Source organism: Mustelus asterias, chromosome 8 (genome assembly GCF_964213995.1).
Source record: "Mustelus asterias chromosome 8, sMusAst1.hap1.1, whole genome shotgun sequence".
Taxonomy (NCBI): Eukaryota; Metazoa; Chordata; class Chondrichthyes; order Carcharhiniformes; family Triakidae; genus Mustelus; species Mustelus asterias.
In genome coordinates, this window is record NC_135808.1 from 57,200,319 (window position 1) to 57,218,521 (window position 18,203).

Genomic DNA, 18,203 nt, shown 5'->3' on the forward strand with positions numbered 1-18,203 from the left:
CTGGTTCTACTTTTATGGTTATGTTTCCATGGACTGGATTCTCCCACCAGAGGAAGTAATTTCTCTATCTACCCCATCAACTCATTTTATCATAAGTACTGCATGGTTCTGGTCCATTTGAACTTTGAATTAATTCCCTCTTCATCTAATGATTAGAAAGTTCTCACAAAACATGCCTGAAATTCCATTTGTGGTAGTGGTTGTGAGCTACATGCCTCTATTGAGGAAGGACAAGAATAACCTGATCAACTCCTATTGATGGGTTGTCTTAATGTACCTTTTGTCCATTTATTTTAATTACTTGAGGAAATGCGCTGTGTAACGCTTTCCTTGTCCCTAGTCAGCCAATGCTCCAGAACATTCTAGATTAACCAAGGGCAGTGTGCAGGAAAAAAAACATTAAAAAAAAAGTGAAGTGCTACTGCATCAGTAATTAATAGATGGTCAGTAGCTTCAATTAATAAATTGGTATATGTGAATATATTGTTAATCTGGATAATATGTAGGACTATGGAATAACAGCACTGTTAACATTTATTACAGGACAATAATACCAACACAGAACATGCAATTAATTGAAATACCTGAGTCTTTCGTCAAAGGTCATTGACTTGAAACATTAACTCTGTTACTGCAGAATTCTGCCCAACTTGCTGAGTATTTCCAGCATTTTGTTTTCATTTCTGTCACCACATGATTTCTTTTTGTTTTACTGTCCCCAAAATAATTAGCTCAAAGAAAATAAATGGGAAAGGGATGTGGTGATTTAAAAAAAAAACCTATGATTTTTTGTGAGGATTTTCTTGTATCAGTACTTGGAGATCAGTCTTTTGTACCTGGAGGGTATTATGCAGAATTACAGTAGGCCAATCAACTCAGTATATCTATGCCAGTGTTTATGCTCTAAACCAGCCTCATTCTATAAGCATCTAGCCCTATTTCTTCTTTCTCTCTCATCTACTTATCTTGCTTCCTGTTAAATACATCGATGCTGTGTGCCTTAATCATCCCCTGTAATTTTATATCCTAACCACCTGGCATGGTAACTGTAGCTCCCAGAATGTATATTGTCTTGAAATTTGATTTTTGGGCTTGGGTTGTTATTTGAGGACTTGCCTCGGAATAGCTGGATTTCTTTGGTGCTTCAGGGAGATCTGCTGCCCTAACAACAACTGCACACTTATGGGATCCTGCTGTACACAAAAACCGGGCCTCATGAATAATGGGAGCGAGCAAATGTTCTGAGTGTTTGTACTCCTCAAAAACAAATGGTGCAGATGTTTGTGGATGGGTGAAGGAAGAAAACACCCAGTTGACCTTGTTAATAAGGTCTTGTTAGAGGGAATTCCAAGGCTTGAACAGTTGAAGTGATGAAACCCTGGGATACACAAGAGGTCAAAATTGGAGGAGTGAAGAGATTACAGTGGTTGGAGAAGGTTACAGAGATGGGGAAAGATGAGTTTGAAGAAAAAGGGAGTCTTTTCCAATATCCTGGTTAATATTTTTACGTTGAACATCACTAAAGAAGATTACTTGGCACATGTCATGTTGTTTTTGGGACTTTGTTGTATGCACGTTGGCTGCCAAGTTTCCTTTCCTACATTACAACTTTGACTTCAAAGCTACTTAGTAGCTGTCAAGAATTTTCAGATGTTCAAAGTTGTGAAAGGTACTAATTGCAAGTTCTTTTCTCGATCCACATGCTTTTTGTTGCCATGTTTGATGCCTGGACTATTTAATGGTTGATGGATGCAAATGGATGTTTTTCTTGTTGTTTTTGTCAGGACAGTAGTGAAGTCACGGAGAAGGACCAAAGCAGAGAGGAGGATGTAGCTGAGTGGTGGGGAGAATGGAGCTCCTGGTCCACCTGCAGTCGGAGCTGTGGAGGAGGAGTCATGTCACAGGAAAGGCACTGTTTACAACAAAGGTGAGTGGTAAAGAATTTTGCTGTTTGCTGCTAACACCCTTTTTTCCCATTGTGATCTGTGAAGCACTTTGCAACCTTGAAGCCAGACAAAAGGTTGCAATGCAAATGATAGTTGTTTAAGGGCAAAGTGTTGATCGGCAATAGTAGCACACAGTAACTACCATGAAAGTTGTCAGCAATGTTGCGCAAAGGCTGAAGTGAACCGGCTTGGTTTCTGGCTGTGTTTCCTGGGTGATTGTGATGGCACTTCACGAATCTGTGACCACCGCCACTTGGAAGGGCAAGGACTTACAGGTGCATGGGAACATCACCATCTCAAAGTTCCTTCCTATCCTGACTCAGAAATGTATTACTGTTCCTTCATAAACACTGGGTCAAATCCTGCAACTTCCTTCAGCACAGCAGACAAAACAATCTCCTTTGTTTTGTTGACATTGAGGGAGAGATTATTGTCGTTGCACCAGTTTACTAGATTCTCTCTCTTTCCTGTACTCCATCTCGTCATTGTTTGAGATCCAACCCAATATGGTGGTGTCATCAGCAAACTTGAAAATTGAGTTGGAGGAGAATTTGCAGACGCCATCTCCCTGGCCCTGCACTCAACCCTGGAACACCTAGATAATAAAGACACCAATGTCAGATTTCTGTTTATTGACTACAGCTCAGCCTTCAACACCATTATTCCTACAAAACTCATCTCCAAACCCGCCCCCCCCCCCCCCCCCCCATGCCAACACCATAGTTAAGAAAGCCCACCAACGCCTCTACTTTCTCAGAAGACTAAGGAAATTTGGCATGTCCACTACAACACACTCCAACTTTTCCAGATGCACCATAGAAAGCATTCTTTCTGGTTATATCACAGCTTGGTGTGGCTCCTAATCTGCCAAAGACCACAAAAAACTACAAAAGGTTGTGAATGTAGCCCAGTCCATCACGCAAACCAGCCTCCCATCCATTGACACTGTCTACACTTCCCGCTGCCTCGGAAAAGCAGCCAGCACAATCAAGGACCCCACTCACCCCGGACATTCTCTCTTCCACCTTCTTCCGTCAGGAAAAAGATACAAAAGTCTAAGATCACATACCAGCCGACTCAAGAACAGCTTCTTCCCTGTTGCCATCAGACTTTGAATGGACCTACCTCAGACTAAGAAAGTTTATCTTTCTCTACACCCTAGCTATGACTGTAACATTACATTCTGCACTCTCTCCTTTTCTTCTCTATGAACTTTTTGCTTTGTCTGTATGGTGTGCAAGAAACAATACTTTTCACTGTATACTAATACATGTGACAATGGTGAATCAAATACCTTGCAACAATGTGGGAGCACCTTCCCTGCATGGAGTGCAGCAATACAAGAAGGTCCTCCACCAACCTCTTAAGGGTAATAAATAACAATATTTCTTGAAAATGTACAAGAACCCTATATTTAATGCATTGCTCACAGCTTTCTCATTCAAGTGAAAAGTTGTTTTGATCTCAAGACATCAGTGTGTCTGCAGTGGCTCCTCAAATTCCACTCCAGGGTACTTCAGCACAGAATCTAAGCTGACATTCCAGTGCAATACTGGTGCAGTGTCAGAGGGTGCTGTCTTTCACATAAGAAAATTAAGCCAAGGCCCCATTGTCCCTGAGGTGTATGTCAAAAGAAATCCCATGAAGGCATTTCAAAAAAGCACAGGCAAGTTCTACCTGGACTTCTGGCCAATATTTATCCCTCCATCAGCACATCTGGTTGTTATCACGTTGCTGTCTGCAGGAGGTTACTGATCACAAATTGGCTGTTCTACTTCGTACATTTCAACATGGTGCTTTGGGGGCTGTGTTCAGGTTTTAAAGACATTATATAAACACAAATCTTCCTCTTTGTGGACTGTCTATCTTTTGGACATTCAAGTTTTTAAAGCATATTTCCAGTTTTATACCTGAAAGATTTGGAGTTTTGACTGTTTTCTCCTTACACTTGTGACTCTGCTATTCAGACCAATAGTAGATCAGTGTATTATTCTGGTTGATATTGATGATTTTTGTCCCTTTTGTACGAGCAAAATAATGTACTGCTTCAAGCAAATAATCAAGTGGGAGTTGATTGGTCAATTAACACAGGATTTGCAGTGTTTGTGGGAGAGGAGTTGGGGATAGAACCATAGAACCATAGAAAATTACAGCTCAGAAACAGGCCTTTTGGCCCTTCTTGTCTGTGCCGAACCATTTTTTGCCTAGTCCCACTGACCTGCACTTGGACCATATCCCTCCACACCCCTCTCATCCATGAACCCGTCCAAGTTTTTCTTAAATATATCACGGGTAAATTATCTGTATCGTGCCCTCTTACCACTGATAAACCAGTTCAGTTTCTCTCTCATCCATGTGTTTTTACAGGTCTGTTCTGTAAGATAGTCTCCCCCTCCTGGTGATCTTGAACAGGCAAAAAGACCAAATGAGGAATTTATAAAATAGTAAATGGTTTTAACTGCAGGATCTTGGGCTAACTCCAGAGTTTCCCATTTGAGGTCCTGTAGGATTTGTAACCACTTCCAGTGCTTGTGTAATCAAAATAAATGAACCGTATTCCGCAATAAGAATGTATGTATGTTTAAAAAGTGAAAAATTAGTGATAACTTTAGAAATAGCATGTTCTTGTGTCTGAGTTACTTTTCTTCCAATAAGTCAATTGTGGAATGGGACAACCTTGCTCAGTGCCTTATTAATAATAGAGTCTTAAGACCATCCTGGATCCTCAATGATCTTTTTGGTTGTTTTTCTGTACACAGCCTTTGAAGCATTCAGAGCAGCCATAGAAGCCAGTGATGTTTCCTAGTCACGTTGGCACGTTGTCGGTGATCCAACGTCCTCACAGCCCCATTTACCTCTGGTTGCTGCTCAGTTATCACTCTGATCTTGGTAATTGGGATCATTGGGTGTTACACGACATAGATTCAGCTGGTAGCACTTTCACCCCCCTTCAGTCAGAAGGTTGTGGATTCATGCCCCATTCCGGATACTTGAGCACATGATCCAGGCTGACATTTCAGTGTATAACTGCAGGAGTGTCACACTGAATGGCAAAAATGTCTTATCCCTCTAATGTACAGTCTGACCACCTTCCAACACTGTCATGTTCTCAGGAGATGGTCGATTTTTTTTTTGTGGCCAATTCCACCAACCATTGGTAATTTTTCCCTCTGTTATAATACGAGCAGACCACAACCAGTAAGGCATTGGTAGTTTGACACTGTCAGACTGAGGCTTCTTGTGGGAAGTTGGTCTGTTTACATCTTGTGTTGCAGGAGTCTTAAACAGGTAAAAAGACCAAACGAGGAATTTATAAAATATTAAATGATTTAACTGCAGAATCTTGGGCTAACTCCAGTGTTTCCCATTTGAGATCCTGTAGGATTTGTAACCACTTCCAGTGACCATGTAATCAAAATAAATGAACTGTGTTCAGCAATAAAAATGTAAACATTCTTAAGAATGTAAACATAGAGTTAGACTTGTTTTATGTTGTATCATCTGTTTGAGTCCCAAACTATTGCTCCCTGATTAAATTCTCACTATGACCATCTGGGGCCACTGTTTGTTTGCTGGGGCCCCATATAAAGGTGCGGTTTGGGGCCCCTCACATTTTACTCAATAATTACATTGAATGACCTACTTGACCTGATCGGTACATGTACGATTGTGGAAAAAGTTTGTCTGGAATAGGTAGTATGAAAATAATTGAGATGTTGATGAGACATCAGCTAGTACCATCGAGGGAGGTGTACTTCACTGGATCCACCTGAGGCTCCATGCAATTGCACAGCTTAAAGAAAGAATAGGTACAATCTTAATTCAAGGGAATTTATAAAATGGTGACTTTCCAATGTTAATCTCCCTGCCTCCTCCTTTTGGGTTGTGGAATTGATCTTGCAATGACTGAGGAAAGAACTTTGACTTATATTCCATCTTTCAGAACCTTGATGTCTTTTTGAAAAGTGTAGTCACTGTTGTAATGTGTGAAACACAGCAGCCAAATGGCACACAGCAAGATCCCATAAACAGCAATATTATAACCAGATCTTGTGTTTCCGTGATGTTGGTTGAAGGTTAAGTAAAGGCTAGGACGCAAGAAAGAATGCCCTCGTTTTCTTAAAAGTAGTTCCATTGGAGCAGGAAGAAGCCATTCAGCCTGTCGAGCCCTGTCAAGCTTGCTCTGCCATTCAATACTTACATGGCTAATCATCCACTTCAATGCCTTTTTCCCACACTTACCCCATACCCCTTGATCTCATTGGTATTTAGAAATCTGTCAATCTTTGCTTTAAACATACTCAATGATTGAGCTTCCACAGCCCTCACAACCTTCTGAGTAAAACAATTTCTCCTCCTCCCACTGTGCCAGTGACACAGTGGTTAGCACTGCTGCCGCACAGCGCCAGGGACCCAGTTCAGTTCCGGCCTTGGGTCACTGTCTGTGCGGTGGCTGCACGTTCTCCCTATGTCTGCGTGGGTTTCCTCCGGGTGCTCTGGTTTCCTCCCACAATCCAAAGATGTGTGGGTTAGATTGATTGGCCATGCTAAATTGACTCTAGTGTCGGGGATTAGTGGGGTAAATATGTGGGGTTATGGGAATAGGGCCTGGGTGGGATTGTGGTCGGTGCAGACTCGATGGGCCAAATGACCTCCTTCTGCACTGTAGGGAGTCTGTGATTCTTTGACTCCTTTATTGTATAATTGTGTTCTCTGGTTCTAGACTTCGCAACCAGGGAAGCATCTACCTTGCCTATTTCTTTAACTATTTTGTAGGTTTCAATGAGATTGCCCCTCATTCTTTGAAACTTTAGAGAATACAGGCCCAGTTTGCCAATCTCTCTTCGCAGGACAATCCTGCCATCCCAGGATCAAGTCTGGTATACCTTTGCATTTCCTCTATGGCAATAATAAACTTCCTGAGATTTGCTAACCAAAACCGGATGCAGTACTCCAGATGTGACCTAACCAAGGTTCTATACATTTGAAGCAAGAGTTCAATACTCCTGTATTCCGATCCTCTTGCAATTAAAGGCTAACTTTCCATTTGCCTTCCGAATAGCTTGCTGCACTTGCACATTAGTTATCAGTGACTTATGATAAGGGCATCCAGATGTACATTTTCTCATCTCTCATCATGTAAGAAATACTCTGTGCATCTGTTCCTCTTACCAAAGTGGATAACCTCTCACTTTTTCTGCATTAAATTCCATCTGCCATGTTCCTGCCCATGCGCTAAGTCTGTCCAAATGCTCTTGAAGCCTCTTTGCACCTTCCTCACAACACATTTGTACCTAGCTTTGTGTCATCCTGGAAAGAAAACTACGTTTGGTCCCCACATCCAAATCATTGATATATTGAGTATTGATTAAAAAAAATATTTTGTCAACAGTTTTTATCTTGCACTCATCAGGACAGTTGCAAGTGGTGAGCCACAGTGAGAGGATCTCCAGCACTGTGTCCGTCTCTGTGGCTCGGGAGGGTAAGGGGCAGAGCGGGAGGGCAATAGTTATTGGGGACTCATTAGTTAGAGGGATAGATAGGAGGTTCTGTGGCAGCAAAAGAGACTCATGGATGGTATGTTGCCTACCGGATGCCAAGGTCCGTGACGTCTCAGACCGTGTTTTCCGGATTCTTAAGGGGGAGGGGAAACAGTCACAAGTTGTGGTACACATTGGTACCAACGACATAGGTAAGAGAAGGGACGGGGATTTAAAACAGGAATTTCGGGAGCTGGGCTGGAAGCTGGGAGCCAAGACAAAACATGTGGTCATCTCTGGTACGTTGCCGGTGCCACGTGATAGCGAGTTGAGGAACAGGGAGAGAGTGCAGTTAAACATGTGGTTGTAGGGATGGTGTAGGAGGGAGGGTTTCAGATACGTGGATAATTGGAACACATTCTGGGGAAGGTGGGACCTGTACAAACAGGACAGGGTGCACCTGAACCAGAGGGGCACCAATATCCTGGGAGGGAAATTTGATACGGCTCTTCAGGGGGGTTTAAACTAATTTGTCAGGGGAGTGGGAAAAGGAGTTGTAGTCCAGAAGTCAGTGTTAAGGGTGGTGAGGTATTGGGGAAGGTATCAGGGTCAAGGGTGGGTACCGGTAGACAGGAAGGTGGGTTGAAGTGTGTCTACTTCAATGCAAGGAGCATCCGGAACAAGGTAGATGAACTTGGGGCGTGGATTGGTACTTGGGACTACGATGTTGTGGCCATTACGGAGACGTGGGTAGAACAAGGACAGGAATGGTTGTTGGACGTTCCGGGGTATAGATTTTTCAGTAAGTGTAGGGAAGCTGGTAAGAAGTGGAGGAGTAGCATTGTTAATCAAGGATAGTTTAACGGCTGCGGAAAGGCACTTCGAGGGGGATCTGCACACTGAGGTAATATGGGCTGAGGTTAGAAATAGGAAAGGAGCGGCCACATTGTTAGGAGTTTACTATAGGCCCCCAAATAGTAATAGAGATGTGGAGGAAGAAATTGCTAAGCAGATTATGGATATGTGTGGGGGTCACAGGGTAGTTGTCATGGGGGACTTTAACTTTCCAAATATTGATTGGAACCTTTGTAGGTCAAATAGTTCGGATGGGGCAGTTTTTGTGCAGTGTGTGCAGGAGGGTTTCCTGACACAATACATGGATAGGCCAACAAGAGGTGAGGCCACATTGGATTTGGTACTGGGAAATGAACCGGGCCAAGTGTTAGATTTGGTTGTGGGAGAGCACTTTGGAGATAGTGACCACAATTCGGTGTCTTTTGTTATTGCAATGGAGAGGGATAGGGCCGTACGGCAGGGCAAGGTTTACAATTGGGGGAGAGGTAATTATGATGCGATTAGGCAAGAATTAGGGGGCATAAGTTGGGAACAGAAACTGTCAGGGAAAGGCACTAATGAAAAGTGGAACATTTTCAAGGAACAAGTACTGGGTGTCCTTGATAGGTATGTCCCTGTCAGGCAGGGAGGAAATGGCTGAGTGAGGGAACCATGGTTCACGAAAGAGGTGGAATGTCTTGTGAAAAGGAAGAGGGAAGCTTATGTAGGGATGAGGAAACAAGGTTCAGATGGCTCGATTGAGGGTTACAAGTTAGCAAGGAACGAGCTGAAAAAGGGGCTTAGGAGAGCTAGGAGGGGGCATGAGAAGTCCTTGGCGGGTCGGATCAAGGAAAACCCCAAGGCTTTTTACTCTTATGTGAGGAATAAAAGAATGACCAGGGTGAGGTTAGGGCCGGTCAAGGACAGTAGTGGGAACTTGTGTACGGAGTCGGTAGAGATCGGCGAGGTGATGAATGAATACTTTTCTTCAGTGTTCACCAAGGAGAGGGGCCATGTTTTTGAGAAAGAGAAGGTGTTACAGGCTAATAGGCTGGAGGAAATAGATGTTCGGAGGGAGGATGTCCTGGCAGTTTTGAATAAACTGAAGGTCGATAAGTCCCCTGGTCCTGATGAAATATATCCTAGGATTCTTTGGGAGGCAAGGGATGAGATTGCAGAGCCGTTGGCTTTGATCTTTGGGTCCTCACTGTCCACGTGGATGGTGCCAGAGGACTGGAGAGTGGCGAATGTTGTTCCTCTGTTTAAGAAAGGGAATAGAAATGACCCTGGTAATTATAGACCGGTTAGTCTTACTTCTGTGGTTGGTAAATTGAGGAAAAGGTCCTTAGGGATGGGATTTACAACCATTTAGGAAGATGCAGCTTAATCTGGGATAGTCAGCACGGATTCGTGAAGGGCAAGTCGTGCCTCACAAATTTGATAGAATTTTTTGAGGAGGTAACTAAGTGTGTTGATGAAGGTAGGGCAGTTGATGTCATATACATGGATTTTAGTAAGGCGTTTGATGAGGTCCCCCATGGTCGGCTTATGATGAAAGTGGGATGGAGGGAAGGTTGGCCGATTGGATAGGTAACTGGCTGTCTGATCGAAGAGAGGGTGGTGGTGGATGGAAAATTTTCGGATTGGAGGCAGGTTGCTAGCGGAGGGATCAGTGCTTGGTCCTCTGCTCTTTGTGATTTTTATTAATGACTTAGAGGAGGGGGCTGAAGGGTGGATCAGTAAATTTGCTGATGACACCAAGATTGGTGGAGTAGTGGATGGGGTGGAGGGCTGTTGTAGGCTGCAAAGAGACATAGATAGGATGCAAAGCTGGGCTGAAAAATGACAAATGGAGTTTAACCCTGATAAATATGAGGTGATTCATTTTGGTAGGACTAATTTAAATGTGGATTACAGGGTCAAAGGTAGGGTTCTGAAGACTGTGGAGGAACAGAGAGGTCTTGGGGTCCATATCCACAGATCTCTAAAGGTTGCCACTCAAGTGGATAGAGCTGTGAAGAAAGCCTATAGTGTGTTAGCTTTTATTAACAGGGGGTTGGAGTTTAAGAGCCATGGGGTTATGCTGCAACTGTACAGGACCTTGGTGAGACCACATTTGGAATATTGTGTGCAGTTCTGGTCACCTCACTATAAGAAGGATGTGGAAGCGCTGGAAAGAGTGCAGAGGAGATTTACCAGGATGCTGCCTGGTTTGGAGGGTAGGTCTTATGAGGAAAGGTTGAGGGAGCTAGGGCTGTTCTCTCTGGAGCGGAGGAGGCTGAGGGGAGACTTAATAGAGGTTTATCAAATGATGAAGGGGATAGATAGAGTGAACGTTCAAAGACTATTTCCTCGGATGGATGGAGCTATTACAAGGGGGCATAACTATAGGGTTCGTGGTGGGAGATATAGGAAGGATATCAGAGGTAGGTTCTTTACGCAGAGAGTGGTTGGGGTGTGGAATGGACTGCCTGCAGTGATAGTGGAGTCAGACACTTTAGGAACATTTAAGCGGTTATTGGATAGGCACATGGAGCACACCAGGATGATAGGGAGTGGGATACTTGATCTTGGTTTCAGATAAAGCTCGGCACAACATCGTGGGCCGAAGGGCCTGTTCTGTGCTGTACTGTTCTATGTTCTAATACCAATGTCAGGGAATCAATTTTAAGTGTATGAGAAGAGAGTGCTGATTGATTGGTAGAGGTGCTACCATGTATTCTGCCAGTTAGCCAATCCTTAATCCATGCCAGTATATTGCCTAATATCTCTCGTGCTTTAATTTTGCTCACCACCTTCTGCGGGGGGACTTCATCAAAAGCCTTCTGAAAATATCCATGTACCACATCCACGGACTCCCCTTTTATCAAATCTGTTCGTAACATCCTCTGAAAAATTCCCAACAGGTTTGTCGTTCATAAATCCATGTTGATCAATCGCTATTGGATAAATAGCCACACATCATGGCCTTTAACGGCGTTTTTCCGACTACTGATGTAAAGCTATCAGGTCTGCAGTTCCCAGTTTTTGTTTTCTCTCTCCTGTTAAGATGCAGGCCAGAAACTCCAAGGTGTTTTATAAAGTTAGCCTAGATGCTAAGTTTTACATTTGATTTTGGCACGGGTGAGCATAAGGTGCTTCACTCCAGATATAATTCAAGTGACCCACTAGGAAGCATTTATCAAACCAAGTTTAGTTAAGAACACAACGTAACCATGACACAGTTTAACTCCTAACAGCTAACTATCTCTGCTGTTCCAAGTTAAACACTATTCCACAGGCGTAATGCCCTTCTTCATACTTGGCGGCATGGTAGCACAGTGGTTAGCACTACTGCTTCACAGCTCCAGGGACCTGGGTTTGATTCCCGGCTTGGGTCACTGTCTGTGTGGAGTTTGCACATTCTCCTTGTGTCTGCTTGGGTTTCCTCCGGGTGCTCTGGTTTCCTCCCACCGTCCAAAGATGTGCGGGTTAGGTTGATTGGCCAGGTTAAAAATTGCCCCGTAGAGTCCTGAGATGCGTAGGTTAGAGGGATTAGTGGGTAAATATGTGGGGTAGGGCCTGGGTGGGATTGTGGTCGGTGCAGACTCGATGGGCCGAATGGCCTCTTTCTGCACTGTAGGGTTTCTATGATTCTATGAAACAAGTAAGCTCACATGATATTGGATTTGCAGCTTTTTAACACCTGCTGGGAATTGGTCCTTTGAATGTTGGATCAATTCTCTGAGGTTCCTCAGTGCTGGAACTTTTAGCCTCTGAAGAGAGAGAGACAAAGAAACTGCCTCCTCCTAGCAGCAACTGAAACAAAACGAAAAACTTGGAATACTCTGTGGAAAAAAAAAAATCTCACCGGTCAACAGACCTTTCCGTGTTCTGCCCCTCGCCTGCTCCAATTCCCTTGATGGGTAGGATGGTAAAATTCCAGATTATGTCATTTATACTGTCTCAGCAGCATCGAGAATACCGACAAATGGCACCAATGAAATGTTAGGGCCTGCTTGAAACATCCTGCAGAGAAACATAATTAAAATACATTTTTTTAAAGGCACAGCACTGTCACACTCCCCCTTCTTAAATGACATTTGCTACCTTCCAATCTGCAGGAACTGTTCCAGAATCTATAGAATTTTGGAAGATGATCACCAATGCTATCTCTATTGCGCCCTCTACTAATACTTTGGGATGTAGAATATCAGGTCCCAGGGACTTATTAACCTTCAGTCTCATCAATTTCTACAATGCAACATTTTTACTAATAGCAATTTCCATTAATTCCTCATTCTTCCTAATCCCTTGGATCTCTAATTCTGGGAGATTTCTATTTCTTGTATTGCCCTCCGTGAAGATGGACATTGACGTAGACTCTAATTATTTAGCTTATCTGCCATTTCTCTATTCTCCATCATAAATTCTCCTGACTCTTCCTGCAGTGAATCTGTATTTGACATAGTGTTTCCTTTTTACAAAGCTATAGAAGTTTTTGCAGTCCGTTTTTATATTTTTTTGCTAATTTACACTCCTATTCCGTTCCTCCTTTTTAAAATCTGTTTCTTGGTCCACCTTTGCTATATTCTAAAATGCTCCCAATCCTCAGGTTTATGACTATATTTCAGGCAACTTTATAGGCCTTTTTTTTTTCAATCTTATACAATCCTAACTTCCTTTGTTAACCACGGTTGACTGACTTTTTGATTTTGGTTTTTTTTGTGTGCTGAAGGAATATATAATTGCTGTAAACTATGTAATAATTCTTTAAAGGCAATCAATTGCCTGTTCAATTTCCTTCCTAACCCCATAAAATCTGCTCTCAGAACCTCCCCCTATCTATGGCATTGATACCAATGTAAATCACGACCTCTGGCTGTTTACCCTCTCCCAGTAGCCGATCCATGACATTGGCACCAGGGAGACAACACACCATCGGGAGTCACGATCATAGCTGCAGAAATGCCCATCTGATTCCCTGACTATCGAATCCCTATTCCCCTTCTCTCACCCCCCCCCCCCCCCCCCACACACCCCACCCCACGCGTTCCCTCTCTGCCTGCACACTTCTAACCTGCAACATGACCACCTCCCATGTCCAATCCACGCTCCTCCCTCACCGAGCTCCCAGCTGACTACTATCCACTCAAAGCAGCACTCGGTGCCAACCAAGCAGCAATGTGGAACCCCTCTTTTTATACTTTCTGAAGAACAAATGATTGAAGCCCTGAAAACCAGGTTAGGCTAGCTACCTAATAACTAGCAGCAGCTGTTCTGAGAGCCCCTCTACCCCTGTTTAAGGCTGGAATAAACTTTAACTTGAGTAATTTTTAGTTGATTTCTAAATTGAAAGAAAGAAAAACTAGGCCGACATAAATGAACCCTTAAGACTTGCTCACTCAGCAGCTCTCAGTGTAGACCCCATGGGATCTTTTATATCCAAGCCGAAGGTAATAATATCTCATCTGAAAGACAACACCTCCAGCAGCAAGCACTCCCTCAACCCTGAACTGGGAGTGCCAGCCTAGATTTGAGCTCCAGTCTCTGGAGTGGGACTTGACCCACAACCTTCTGATGCAGAGGTGAGAATGCTACCAGCTGAAGCGCACACAGCTGACTGAAATAATTATTAAAACATGAGTGTTTACTGGATTTCCCTCTCCAACTATATTATTCATTACATTTCTATCCCTCTTCAGTTCTTTAGAAGGGTTATATGGACCAGGGACATCTATTGCTGGTTCAAAATTTCAAACAATATTTTAATAACTTTCAGGTCTAAATCTGATGAATTTGCTGCTCGGTTGGTAGGTTTTGCTAATCTACTCCAGGAGTGATTCTGTACTTGTTTGAAACTTAAAAGACTTTTTATGTGGGATGATTGATCAACTAAAGTCAAGTTGTGTTTCATTCTGCATCAGTCTGCTGACACTCATTACCCAGCAGAACATGCCCCACGTCAAGCAGTGACCTGAGTCTGTAACCTGATGCTTGAAAGTTGCTGCTTGAATAGCTTTGGTACTTTGAAGAGTAGCAGAGAGGGACCATTGCCTGAGCTGGATCTGGTTTTAATTTACCAACTGACTCATGCAAGGGATGGAATTCTTGGTTTTGCTGCATTTAGTCTGAAAAAATAGGATGCCTGTGAATCCTTTTTGTGGGGTATTAATTTCTTTGCGCTGCTTCATCAGTCGCAATAGATTCTGAATTGGTTTTGTTGCTGTTGGTCACAAATTTACAACCATCTCTCTTTTTTCCTCCCTCTCTGCACATTAACAAGACTCAAATGGTATCCTGGCGGTTATGGGTATTGAATTAATAACCCAGAGGTTGCGTTCTCATCCCATTGTTCCACTTGATGAAATTGAATTTAATAGTTAAATAACCAGGGGGAAAAAGTGATCAGGAATGCTATGGAATTGCAAATGGGTCACTGGCTGTTCCTTCGGAGAAGGTGAACCTGCTACCCCTCCACATGCCTACAATCCCACACTGCAGCTGACTGTTAATGTCTTTGGGGCAGCTAGCTGGTACCACTGAGCTGGACGACAGGGGAGAAGGGTTGTAGGAGGATGATGTGCTTGACCATAACAAAAGTTGGACAGAAGATGGAGAGATGGTTCGCCATGGTTACAGTCACGGAGCGTGTAATTTGCCCTGTGAGGGCTATTTCAACGCTGTGACCAAACTGGAGAGGTTTTTGCATTGAGTTACAGAAAAGGTGGACAAGGACCTGGAGGCAACAACCCATTTCAAGACTTTGGAGAAGGCAGGCTGGTTGGAGTGGGTGGTAGTTCACAAAGGCAGAGTGAGTGAAGTGGGACTTTTGAGGGGAAGGGTGCAGATATGAGAGGATGGTGGCATTTTCTGTTTTTCCTGAGTACTGCTTCTGGTGAGAAAAGCTGTGTGCAGCCAGCACCATATTCTCCAGCTCAGAGAAGAAAAGATGTTGGCATGTCCCACGCCGCAACACTACTGGGAGCCCACGCAGCCGGCAATGTCGGTATTCCAGGCACCCTGCTCCCAAGCACTCAAACATAGAACTTCCCCACACACACGTGGGGACCCTCCATCTCCATCCTATGGACATGGGGGCCCCATCCGCCATATAAAACTGTGCTCTTGATGTGGTCTGTTCATCAGGTTCATGTTGCTATGTTGCTCCAGACGTGTTGCAAACCTCACCAACGTTATGTCATGTCGAGCAGGGTGGAAATCCTAATGTGGTGGGATGGTACAGCCAGGAAACCCATTAATGATATTTAAGGAGGTTCCTGACCTTCCTGGGTGGGAACTTCATTATATCAATGGTGAGGGCTGGGGATGATCGCATCGTGAGATCACGCCAGCAGGAATCTCGCTTTTGGCGAGATTATGGGATTTTGCACCCACAGGCGGATTTAAATGATCCTACAACCAACAGTAGACCCAAGCTTTGCAGCCCTGGCACAGTTGATCATGAATGGTAGTGGACAGTTAAGCAATAAATGGGCGAAGGAAGATTAATGAACATCTATGTTCTCAATGCTGGCAAAACCCAACATCTGACTGGAAAAAAACATGCCTGAAACATTTGCAACTATCTTCAGCCAGAAGTACTGAGTGGTTGAATCATCCTTTTCCTTGTCATCCCAAAATTAACAGAAATCCATCTTCATCTCATTCAGTTCACTCCATATCTCAAGGAATGGCTGAAGGCAGTTGAGGCTGTGTAACTGAGGATTTGTGCAGTAGAACTGAGCTGTGCCTTTATCTAAGCTGTTCCAGTACAGCTATAACAATAGCATTTACCTGACAGCAGAAAATTGTCCCGATAAGTCCTGTCCACAAAAAGCAAAACCAATCTAATCCTGCCAATTTCCCCTCTGTCAGCCTACTCTCGGTCATCAGCAATGTATTGCAAAATGTCATTGACAGTGCTGTAGCAACAACCTCTTCACTGACGGTTAGTTTGGGTTATGCCAAGACCATACAGGTCCGGATGTCATTACATGTTGGTCCAAGAATAGACAAAAGAGCTGAATCCCAGGTGTGAGCCAAGAGTGTGACTGCTCTTGATATCCCAACAACATTTTATTTTATTTTATTATTGTCACGTGGAAGAGAGAATGTTCGGGGTGATAGGGATCCCTGATTATGCCGGCTGCTTTTCCGAGGCAGCGGGAAATGTAGACAGTGTCAATGGATGGGAGGCTGGTTTGCGTGATGGATTGGGCTACATTCACGACCTTTTGTATTTTCTTACGATCTTTGGCAGAGCAGGAGCCATACCAAGCTGTGATACAACCAGTAAGAATGCTTTCTATGGTGTATCTGAAAGTTGGAGAGGGTTGTAGTGGACATGCCAAATTTCCTTTAGTCTTCTGAGAAAGTAGAGGCATTGGTGGACTTTCTTAACTATAGTGTCGGTATTGGGGGGGGGGGGGGGGAAAGGAACCAGGACAGGTTGTTTATGATCTGGACATCTAGAACCTGAAGCTCGCAACCATTTCTACTTCGTCCCCATTGATGTAGACAGGGGCATATTCTCCACTATGCTTTCTGAAGTCGCTGACTATTTCCTTCGTTTTGTTGATCTTGAGGGAGAGATTATTGTTGCCACACCAGTTTACCAGATTATCTCATTCCTGAACGCCGTCTCGTCATTGTTTGAGATCCGACCCACTGTGGTGGTGTCATCGGCAAATTTGAAAATCGAGTTGGAGGGGAATTTGGCCACACAGTCATAGGTGTATAAGGAGTCTAGTCGGGGGCTGAGAACACAGCCTTGTGGAGCACCAGTGTTGAGGATGATCATGGAGGAGATAGTTACTGATCCGGTCTGGAGTTAGGAAGTTCAGGATCCAGTTGCAGAGGGAGGAGCCGAGGCCCGGTCTATGGAGTTTGGAGATGAGTTTCGTAGGAATAATGGTGTTGAAGGCTGAGCTGTAGTCAGTAAATAGGAATCTGGCATAGGTAGCTTTGTTATCTATGTGTTCCAGGGTTGAGTGCAGGGCCAGGGAGATGGCATCTGCTATGCATCTGTTGTGGTGGTGGGCAAACTATAGTGGACCTAGGCAGTCTGGGAGGCTGAAGTTGATTCATGCCATAACTAGCCTTTCGAAGCACTTCATAATGATGGATGTCAGAGTCATTAAGGCACGCTGCTTGGCTTTTCTTCGATATCGGAATGATGGTCGTCTTCTTGAAACAGATAGGGACCTCAGATTGTCGTAAAGAGAGGTTGAAGATGTCTGCGAATACACCCGTCAGCTGATCTACACAGGATCTGAGTGCTTGTCTGGGTAACCCATCCGGGCCAGTCACTTTGTGGGTTGACCTTCGTGAAAGCTGCTCTCACATCTGCAATGGTGACCCCAGTTACAGGTTCATCCAGGGCTTCCAAGGTGGAGCATTGGCTGAGCATTGTATCAATGAATCCTAGTGAACACAAAGCCAGTTGGGGAAATATTTTCCACTGGTTGGAGTCAGAGGATAATGGTTGTGGGGGTTGGCAGTCAATCATCTCAGTCCTAGGGTATCACTGCAGGAGTTCCTTAGGGTAGTGTCTTAGACCCAACCATCTTCAGCTGCTTTATCAATAACTTTCCCTCCAACATAAACTCAGAATGTGAGAAATTTGTTGATGATTGCACAATGTTCAACACAATTCACAATTCCTCAGATACTTGAGCCAAAGTGTCCAAATGCAGGAAGACCTGTACAACATTCAGGCTTGAGTTGATGAAGTAACCAGACAATGACCATCATAAGTAAGAGTCTGATCCCCTCCCCATGACATTGAATGGCCTTGTAAGGAGTCTAACAACACCAGGTTAAAGTCCAACAGGTTTATTTGGTAGCAAACGCCACTAGCTTTCAGAGCGCTGCTCCTTCGTCAGATGGAGTGGAAATCTGCATTTTGAATGGCATTAGCATCGCTAAACCTCTCACTATCAACCTCCCTCAGGATGTTACC

At 43.9% G+C, this 18,203-nt stretch overlaps 1 protein-coding gene across 1 annotated transcript in view; it reads left to right on the plus strand.

The window, feature by feature from the left end:
• Nucleotides 1–18,203, plus strand: part of LOC144497733 (ADAMTS-like protein 2) — a 151,019-nt gene that overhangs the window by 55,501 nt on the left and 77,315 nt on the right. The window contains exon 7 of the mRNA XM_078219171.1: nucleotides 1,790–1,927. Coding sequence (XP_078075297.1) covers nucleotides 1,790–1,927 — 138 coding nt within the window. The remainder of the gene's footprint in view (nucleotides 1–1,789; nucleotides 1,928–18,203) is intronic.